General features: G+C 32.9%; 1 protein-coding gene across 1 annotated transcript; it reads right to left on the reverse strand.

Annotated features, from left to right (window-relative positions):
- Positions 1-993, reverse strand: LOC100792841 (probable F-box protein At2g36090). Its single transcript, XM_003537028.1, has one exon. It carries the CDS (start codon positions 991-993, stop codon positions 1-3), a length of 993 nt encoding a protein of 330 aa, XP_003537076.1.
- Positions 994-11,032: the final 10,039 nt, after the last annotated feature.

Genomic DNA, 11,032 nt, shown 5'->3' on the forward strand with positions numbered 1-11,032 from the left:
TTAGTGATGCCATCTCCACAAAAGAAAAAGAGAAGATGCAACCATAGTCACCACGGCGAGACCCACACATAACATGTCCAATCTCCCTTCTGCCCTCACCTTCCCTTCTTTCCTCTCTTTCTTTCTCTTCAAAAAAACTCTATACCCCTCTCCACCCTCTTCCTTCTTCTTCTTCCACCTTCTCTCACCCTCCAACACACCTTGTAAAATTACCAAACTATCCCTCCCGTTCATCTGCACCCCATCCACGTCCTCCATCTGAAAACTAATTTCTTTTATTTGCATCTCAGTCCCCCACGTCACCGCCACACTACACAGCGCCGCCCCCGCCTCCGTCGCGAACCGCACCACCACCTCCCCGCTCAGCCAGTGTTTCTCCAACGCCACTACCTTTCCACTCGAGACATCCACCGCACGTTTCCCCGTGGGGTCCACCAAAATCCACGTCAGCCTCAGGCTTTCTTCCAGCTCCCGACACGTGTCCTCGTCGACCGGGTACTTCACCCCCGTTTTCACCGCGTGCTTCGGGTCGACCAGGTCGATTCTGAAAGGCGAGCACCGGAACCACCCGGTCACGGTTTCGGTCTCCACTACCTTGGAGAATAAGAGGCTCTCGTTGTGGAATAGATCAACGGCTGAGATGAGTTCTGGCGTGCGGTTAGGATCGTTTGAAGAAAAAGTAGTTTTATTGGAGGAAAGTGAGTGCGAGGAGGGGAAGGAGTCGGCGAAGAAAGAGCGCGCGGCATTGGGGAACGTGTCGATGACGTGGCGGACTCGTGGCGTGAGGGTGGAAGGCCACGTGGCGTGGCAGGCGTTGAGCCAGAGGGGGTCGTGGGAGGAGAGTGAGTGGAGTTGGGAGCACGTGGCTGTGGCGGAGGCCAGGGCGGGGCCGGGGAGGCGCGTGAGGATGTGGGTTTGGATTATGTCGGGGTGGATGGCGGAGAGCGCGCTGCTCTCCGCCGCGTTAGGGTCGTCGCCGGGAGTGGAAGTCATGGGGAGATGTTTGTTATTTTTTTAAGTTGAGGTTTGGGTTTGTGTGCGTGGGAATTGGGAAATGTGATTTATATATAAACGTGGTGAAAGGAGGGAACCTTGATGAATAAGATAGCAAGAGGAATTATAGTACATGGGTAGTTGAGAAGTGCTTGTAGTTGTAGTAGAGAGTAATGATATTCCACTGCCCATGAAATTGAGTGATCACAATATATAACATGCAAGGAAAAATAATAACAATAACTGATGCATATGATAATGATAGTATTTAATATGATCAAAACAAAAAGAATAAATATTAGAATAAATTACAACAACATTCTATGATCTATTTATGAGTATAATTTTATTATTTTTAATTTTTCTATACTAACTCTCATTTAAGTTTGAATACATTATATTAACATTCCTTATATATTTAAAAACATTGATACTCTTTTATCATCCCTCAAATCTCAAATTTATTGTAACATCCCCTTACAAGGGAGATAAATGTGAAGGTAAAAAAATGGAATATTTGTGTAATTACATAAAATCTTAGAAAAATATTATTATAATTTTTTTAAAATATTATGATGTAAAGAAAAGAGAAATGTAAAATGAATGGATGATAAATATTTTTATGTTAATAGAATAATTTTAAACATATTTTACTATTAGGAAATGTATTAAAAATTATAAATGAAATTCATCAAATAAGAATAAAAATTTACAAAATTCTGTGATTTTAATAAACTTAAATCAATAACAAAAAATATTTTTAAAATGTATTACTGGTGTTTTTCATGAGCTTTTTTTGAATTCCTAGAAGTCGAATTTCCATGAGTCGTTTGTTAATATTGGAGACTTAATTCTCAATTTTTAATAAATTATAGTCAAAATTAATTTAAATATATTTTAATTATATTTAATAGTAGTACTACTTTAAAATTAATTTTGTGAGAATAGATTCTATATAATCTTTAAAAAATAATTGAGACTAGAAACTTAAATATACTTTTCAAGAATTATAGAATTTCAAGTCAAAAGATAAAATGCATGCATATTGAAAATTAAATTTTTATAATTAAATTTTTATCACTAAAATTTAAGTGACTTAAATGTAAAATAGAATATTACATTTTATTAGATGAAACTTATTTAAATTGATGCATTGAAAGTTATTTTTAATTTCTAAGAAAACTTATTTATTATAGTTTGGTTACAATCTTCATTATAAATAGAAAACAGAATTAGTGGAGAAATCATACATGAAGGGAGTGTCTGATAAGAAAGATTATGAACTAAAGTCACTTTGTTGAAAGAAAAGTGTATTTGTGTGAGAGTGTTATTATTTCTTGTGACCATTGACTGAGGTACTCGGGTTGATAGAATGATACACTATTTGGGGTAGATTATAATCTTGTAATCATTTTTGTGATAAAAAAATATTTTTGAGATGATTCCGAAAACGTAAGCAAGAGGTGCCAAACCACATTAAATTCTTGTGTTTGTTATTAATTTTCCTATTCTAATCTTTGTTCTTACGATTCTTTATGGGTATGAATAATTTTATTTGTGAAAGTATTAATTACCTAACACCAAGTGTCCTCCATTCATTCCCTAACTAAAAGATTAATATTTCACATTTTCCTCCTTTGCTTTCTCTCACATAAACCGTTTTGTGGATGAATAATTTTTGTTAGAAAACTTGATTAGTTATTTTTAGTGTGATTTGTTGATATACGGTGCAGTTTATCATTTTAAAAGAAAACATGATAAGTGGACAAATAGATATTCCATGGAAACATCACTTTCTGTAAGGAAAATAGAAGCATAGAATTCCAATAAGGTGAGTAGCAGGTAAATATATGACCCAAGTGAATCAAGCGAAGCCGTCTAAATTCGTTTTATCTAAGCAGCTTTATATATATATAGCTAAAAATACATTCTTCATTATGTCACTTGGGCCACTTTATTTGCCGGAGCCGGCAACGTGGGATCTTGAGACTCTGCTGAAACAGTAGATTATGTCGCGCCTCGCTAGCTAATCCATCTAAATTAAGAATATCTTTGTCCTAGAATGTTGACTTTAGAATTTAATTCTCTCATTCTCAACTTCTCCACTAAGATTTAGGATGGCAATTAGTATTTAGTAGGGTCGAGCTAAGATATGATAGTAGTATAGTACTAATTTGTGTATTTGTGTTTAAACAAAAAATCTCATTCATTCTTATATTCAAACTAAGAAACGATAGTACTAGACACAAACACGAGTATAAGTAATATATATATATATATATATATATATATATATATATATATATATATATATATATATATATATATTAATTGCCCTTACTTTAATTATCCTTTTACACTTTTAAAGACTAAAACCCTATTTGATTAATGCTCTTTCTTTCAAGTCTCTCGAGTGCTTTCTGTCTTTTGTAGCCACCACCGATGTCGTCCATCGCGGCCTTCTCAACTGATCGGTGTTGCTGCTCGTTTCTCTGGCCAACGTTGTTGTTCATCTATCTGTTTTCGCGTTGCTGCTCATCTCTTTGTTCCGATGTCAAATTAAAAAGATATTAATAGAAAAAAATGCATAAGAAAAATAGATTTTTTTAGTAGATATTTGCTTAATTTCCTTCAAGTAGTCCATCTTATCTCTAATTTTATACATAAAATCAATAATAAATATTTTAATTAAATTAATTATTTAAATAATTATTTATAATTAGAAGTTAGATATTTAAATAATTATGTAATTTTTTTTTGTCTCCTTTAGTATACTCCTGAATTTGTCCCTTAGACCCTCAACAAAATAAAAATAGGAGTTTAACTTTGATGTACTATCAATAAAAAAAATACGTTGTCTGTCAATTAATAAAAAATATGATAAATATAAATTTTAAGAAAACTGTTATAAAATTCACAAATTTATCATTTTTCACCAAAAATAATTTTATCATTTATCGTACATGATAATTTTTTATTAAATAGTAATATAAAATTCATTTACATTATGAATGTATAAACTATTTATTCTAAAAATAATTAACCTAACATGCTAGACAATTTTAAATTAAAAAATTGGAGGCCCGAGACTCTCCCACTTGAACAAGTGCATCCATCAATGAATATGATGTATCAAGAACAAAAAGATAAATTGAAAAGTAAAATAAATAAAGAATATCATTACTCATGTCTCATGATGAGATTTTTAAGTAAGATAAAGAGAAAGAAAGATACACAATACAATTATTCATGTATAGTCAAGATAAAAGGTCCAACGATAATTTGAGAGCATGATGAGAGTTTATAGGAAAGAACAAGACATAAACTCTTTGGCAGGAGTCTCATCCATAAAAAAAAAAAAACTCCGTTGAGATTTGAGAGAGAACACCTGCAGATATCAGTTTTAATTTCTAGCTATGACAAAGTTTTCTAACAAACATCAGTATTTAGCAGTGTATGTATGACTATAAATTTGTATTTTTCTTTTAAAAAACTGGGTAGAATAACTTTGATGACGCTTGTAATTTTAATTAATATTTTCCATCAAATAAACATAACATTGGAGACTTGGAGTTGGTATTGGATTGTGACTCTGGTGTCATCATAATCGCTGTTGGAGCCTTGGAGATATCGCTGCCCCTTTGACACAGATAATTAGGATCGAGAATTAGTTTTTTTTTTAAGAAACAAAAATAGTTTTTTTCTTATACAAATATAATATTTATTACTATTTTTGGTCAGCTATAATATTTATTATTATATTTTTATTGTAATTTTCAAGAAAATAATTTATTAATTTTAATTAATATTCTTTAAACATTTTATAGATCGTTATTTAGTTTCAAGTCTAAATGATAATAGAGTTTGTCATTTTATTGATCCCGACACAAAAAATTGAAACGATTATACATGAATATTCTAGGTTAGATATGTTTTATAGGTACAAGGTGTCATAATAACTATTATTTTAAGAGGCTGATTAAAATACATTGATAATGTTAATGTTTTTTTTACACTATTATTTATTCAATAATTGTCATATTGTTGTAATTATTTTAAAAAATATATTTAGATTTTTTAATTACATGATAATATAATTTTTTATACTAATATGAATCAAAGTTAAACTTTTAAATATCTATATAAATCATCCGAATCTATCAAGTACCTACCCTAATATAAAATTCTTTGTAATTCAAATGATTGAGGTGTGATTAGGAATGACAAGCCAGGTGGTTCTAAATAAGAGTTACTTGCTATCTTATTTGTTAGATGAATTTTTTTTGTCCATAATCATTTGGTAACTTACCAGAACACTATCTATGAAATATTGTGGTATTTGTAAGTATCCGCATGCATCCATGAATACTTCCTAAAAATAAAATGAAATAAAATAATTAATTTAACCATTTTTTTAACCCCACAGATAATAAGAAAATAAATATAGTTACCACAAATTCATATTTGAAATAGCAAGTTCAGCATGAGATTGTTAACTAATAGTGATTTCAACTTGGTACACCGAAATTCATGGCTACAATCACTGAAGGCTATATTTGATTGGGAGAGAAAAAATAGAGGGAGGGAAAGCAGTAGATAAGAAAAGAAACAGAATAAAAATAGAGGTTGTTTTATAGAAAAAAAAATAAAGTAAAATAAAAATAAAAAATAAAAATTGTTTAATAGGTAAAAAAAGAAAAGAAAAAGAAAATTAATATTAAATAAAAGAAACATTCATGCAGCGGGATTGGGTGCATGACCAGCTGGTTGAGCACTGTTTTGGCAAGTACTGTTCATTTTCTTGCTTTTCTTCTCATTTTTGCCAAGAAGTTCTTATTGATGGGACCCATATTTTCTAAAAATATTTTTGTGCTACTTCTTGCCAACAAAACCGCGAAAGTACCGAGCATTTCAGCTCAGCTCAGCTGAGTTCAGTTCTGCGATTATTTCTCCCTTTAGTAGTTATTTCTACCACACCAAACACACGCTCAAAGAAAAAAATTATCAAAGTTTCAACACCTGTAACATAATAACAAGTCATTATTAATTAAAATTGTGATTGCATCTTGGTACACTAAAATTCATGGCTACAATAAAGTGAAATAAAAAATACCATAGTGTCAACAACTATAGAACAATAATGAGTCAAATTCATTATAACTTAATTGCCAACATACTTCTCATTCCATCTCAAAAATATAAGACTAGGCAAAATTTGCCATCATGCATTCACTATTTGACATGAATCTATCAAGGTCAATTTATTTCAAATATTATTTGTAATGAATAGAAAGTTCATTGATAAAAAGCATAAGCTAAAAGAATTAAAAAAAACTATTCAAAGCTTAATCAAAGAGATGCTTTTTATAAAAGATTTAACTAAATCAAAGCTCAATTTAAGAATTGTCTCATATTTACAATTTGAAGATTATTTCAACCAACTTGAAGATAATACAGTGGAGAGAAAAGTTGACCCTGCATTGAATATTTAAGATATATATGTGAGTCAGAGTTTATTTGAGTTGATCACTTACCTTTTGAGATGAATACTTAATTAATCCTATTCTCAAATTTTTCATGTAATTTTCGTGCTTAATTGTGAGGGAATTAGTTCATATGTCTTTCTATCTTTTTTAGGCCAGTTTTGAGCTGAAAATAAAAGCTTAGTAGAAAATAATTGTTAATAGGTAATTAAGACCTAGTAAAAGTGTTAGTGGGAATTCACTACATGTGCATCAAGAGTTGCTTTGCATAGCCTATAAATAGAAAACTCTTGTAAACTTTCACGACAAAATTTTCAGATTGATCAATATTTTTTTTAAATCGGCAAATCAAATAATATAGATAATAAAGATAGGAAAAACAGGTACCAGTTACAAATAAGCCTACGGTTATAACATATTTCCATCCAAGAGAGGTGAAAATATTGAATAACCGTATCAAGGACAAACCCAAAAAAGCAAAAGACTTTCCTTATATAAACAGAACAACTACCCTGTACTATCAGAATACAAACTGTGAGAAACACTCAAAGGCAACCAAACAACCACTCACTTTCACCACCCCCTCCTCACACATATAAAAGACCCTGTGAGCCATTCAACCAATTAGGCACGTAGAGGTGTTGTAATTCCATTGCACAAATGAATATTTAAAAGATGAGTATTTATTGTAAAGCGAAGACCATGCAGTGAATTTGAGCTCATCCATCATCAGTTTCCAATCCACGAGTGCTTGCTGAAAAATACATTTGTTTCTCTTATTCCATATACACAGCAGAACATTACTCCAAATAGACTTCCACACTTCCAATTCATACTTAGACCTTCCCAAGCCTGTTATGTGCCAGAAATGACCTTCCAACATAGCAGGGTTGACAGTGCCAAAGTTCAGAGATATCCATGAATAACATTTATTCCAAATATTGCTCACGACACCACATGATAAGAATAAGTGTTGAACACTCTCAGGTTGTAGTTGGCGGAAAGGGCATACTGTTTCTGAATCAAGCACGATGATATTGCATTTGTTTAATATTATCACGAGTTGGTAAGCGATTTTTCAAGGCCCTCCAAAGCAGCATGCCAACTTTATTTGGAATTCTGAGTCTCCAAAGATCCGTGTAAATGTTTTTTGGTTCTTCAATTGAGCCTACAACTAGCAAAGCTTTGTATGTTGTATTTGTTGTATATGTTCTAGAAGGGAACCACTTCCAAATCCAAGAATCTAAGCAAGAATGGTATACTTGCACAGTGTCCAAAATAGAAAATAAATTGTTAATGAGGACATTCTCCCACTCAAAGGTTGTCCTCCTCCAAGACAATTCCAAGCACCATCTCTCACCTATCCACTAACCCAAAGATCCAATTAGATTTTCCTTATGATCTGAGATAAGGAATAATCTAGGGAATAAATATGTTAAACTTTGCCCTCCAACCCACTCATCTAACCAAAATCTCATTTTGTCCCCAACCCAGTCATCCATACAAGTCCCTTCTCAAACCATTTTCTTGATTCAAACCCCCACAAACACTCTTTAGATCTCTCTACCATAATGACTCATTAGACAACCCTCTTTCCCTCACAAGCTCTTGCCAACCTCTATATTTTGAAATAAAAACTTCTCTCCATAAGCCTCCCTCTTGGTGAAAGAGATTCCACCTCCACTTACCAAACAAAGCCTCATTAAAGAATTTTAAGTTCTTAACCCCTAAACCACCCCCATTCTTGCTTTTACAAATATCATCCCAAGCAACCCAAGGAATCTTTCTTTTCTCCTCATCCCCCCCTCCCCCGAAAGGAACCTCCTTTGAATCCCCTCTAATTTCACACCCACTAACTTTGGCATTTTGAAAAAAAAAAATAGAAAAAACAATGGCAATGAAGTCAAAACAAAATTGATCAAACAAATCCTTCTCGCAAATGACATTTGCTTGTTTTTCCAAAGAGCCAATTTTTTCTTGAATTTTTGGATGACGATTGGCCACATATCCATCTTCCTAGGATTATCCCCAATGAGAATACTTAGGTAGACAAAAGGTAGAAACAATACTTTACAATTCAAGAAAGCGACATATCTTTCTGCCACCCCATCCTCCACACCAATCGAACTACAACAACTTTTGTAAAAGTTGACTTTCAATCAGGATACCAACTTGAACATCCTTAACATTATTTTGATGGTAAACACATTTTCCACATTTTCCTCTCCAATGAAAATTGTATTGTTGGAATATTGTGGCAAGCTAATGTTACATCCATTGTCTCCCATCACATATCCTTCAAACGTCATTTTTCCACCACTCCCCTTATTAAACCACTAAGCCCTTCCGCCACCACCAAAAAGAGAAAAGGAGCCAAAGGATATCCTAGACAGAGCCCCTTTAGGCTCTTGAATTCTTGGGATGGGCTACCGTTCAACGAGACGAAAGACCAAGAAGACTCAAAACAAACCTTAATCTGTTTCACCCATATATCATGGAATCCCAATCTTTGTAACATATAAATAAGGAAATCCCATGCCACCGAGTCTTAACCTTTTCAAAATCCACCTTGAGTAGAATACAATTTCTTTTTCTTCTCTTATCCACCACTTCATTTGCAACTAGAGCACTATGTAGGAGTTTTCTTCCACCAAGAAAAGCGCTTTGTCTAAGATCAATCATCTTACTCAATACCATACATAGTCTATTTGCTAACAATTTATCCACAATTTTATAAATGCAACCACCAAAGAAATAGGCCTAGATTAATTAAATTGAGTGTTTCTATATTGTGAGAGCTTCCATTTTATTCTTGGGTTAAAGAACTTTATAGTGTTGATTCTACTGGCAGGTCGTGATTAAGGTCACACTTTCTCTTGATAACCTTGGTTATATCGGCAGGTTATGGTTAGAGTCAAGTTTCTCTTTCTATCCTTTACCTGTTTTTCAAGATGATTTGTTCATAGATTCATATCATTATTAATAACTAGAAAAAATAGGTAAAGTAATTTTAGTAGGTACTCATGAGTACGGATGATATGATATTCACCTTCGCCTCATTAACAAATGAATAAAGAAAAAAACTTGTTTAACTTTTTTTTGGGGTTTTGTTTAATACCTGTTTATAATTTGTAATGGATTTTTCTTGTGGGTATTAATGGGTACGAATTTTTGTTCCAATCCTTAGTGTGATAAGGGTAGTTTTGGGATTGTCTGACAAAACTAACAAATAAGTTAATTCAAAGATAAAATAACTAGATGGAAATTTAAAGTTTCAAGTGTTTGGTAAAACAAGCTCATAAGTTTAAGATGATATAAAAATACATAAAAAGAAAGAATTATGATAAGATGGTAGAGATATGAATGAGAAAAAAAATACCAAACACGTCAAATTTGATCAAATACAATTCTAAGTCAGTCAAATGCTTAAAAGTTAGTGTAAAATTACCAAAAACACTCCCTTAATCTACTGCTTAAGTAAGTTTACTATGTAGCTTTGTATCCTTCCCAAAATTGAGCATGTTAAATATCAACTAATGTATACCCAAACTAAGGTATAACATAATTGTATTTTTGTTATGTGATGGGGGTGCAAATAAAAAATACACAACAAAAATACGATTTCGTTATGTATATGTCAATGGAATCATAATCTATTATATTAAAGGGGTGAAAAAAATTAACAAAAAAAATACGATTCCGTTGAAACAATATAATGGAATCATATTTTTGTTGTTCATTAGAGGGGGTGTGAAAAAAATAACAACGAAAATATGATTTTGTTGTATCGTTTCAACATAATTGTGTGGCTAGGTGATATAGTGGGCGCGGGGTGGGGCGTGGCTCCATGGTATGGTGGGGATGGGGGTAATGCAAATGTGTGTCGGCATATTGGTGGTGCAAAGGAGTCGCAGTGGACTCATTACGGCACAGAAAAAGTTGGCTTTACGATGGTGCAGTGGTGGTTGGACTGTGTTAGAGGGGGGTCGCACCTGCACAGGTTTGGTCGGGCTGACGGGGTCATGGTTGTGTTATGCGTAGCTCGTGTTGGGATTGCTGGGGTGGGGGTGACAGGTCACTAGTGATGGGTCTTTAGGAAGGGGTAGGTGAAAAAGGGGGTTGGGGATGTAGGGAATGGGGAAGGGTGAAAGAGGGTTGGGGGCATAGGGAAATTCAGATCTTGGGGGTGTGTAGAAGGGTTGGGGGTGCTGGGAAGGGAATAAGGAAGGGTTTGCACTGAAGGGTAAGAGTATTTTTTTTTGAGATATGTAGAGGCCAATAACAAAGAGGGTAGGGGCCAATAGCAACTCCCGATTTACACTTGAAAGATTAAACCCACTTTTGGTTTTCTTTTTCTTAAATTTTATTTAAAGAGTATGTCTTGCACATGTGATTTATTCAACGTTTCAAAAAATAAATTCTAGAAGTATGAAAAATTTACATGCTTCTAGAATTTAATTTTTAGAAGTAATTTTTTTTACTTTAGATTATAAATTACTAGATATTATTATATTTGAATGAATAATTAAACAATTAAAATGATTGGATAAATAAAA

This window comes from Glycine max, chromosome 10, assembly GCF_000004515.6.
Source record: "Glycine max cultivar Williams 82 chromosome 10, Glycine_max_v4.0, whole genome shotgun sequence".
NCBI lineage: Eukaryota > Viridiplantae > Streptophyta > Magnoliopsida > Fabales > Fabaceae > Glycine > Glycine max.

What these genes read in the sequence shown, in the direction of transcription:
- LOC100792841 (XM_003537028.1), bottom strand. Translation starts at nt 993, where the DNA reads ATGACTTCCACTCCCGGCGACGACCCTAACGCGGCGGAGAGCAGCGCG.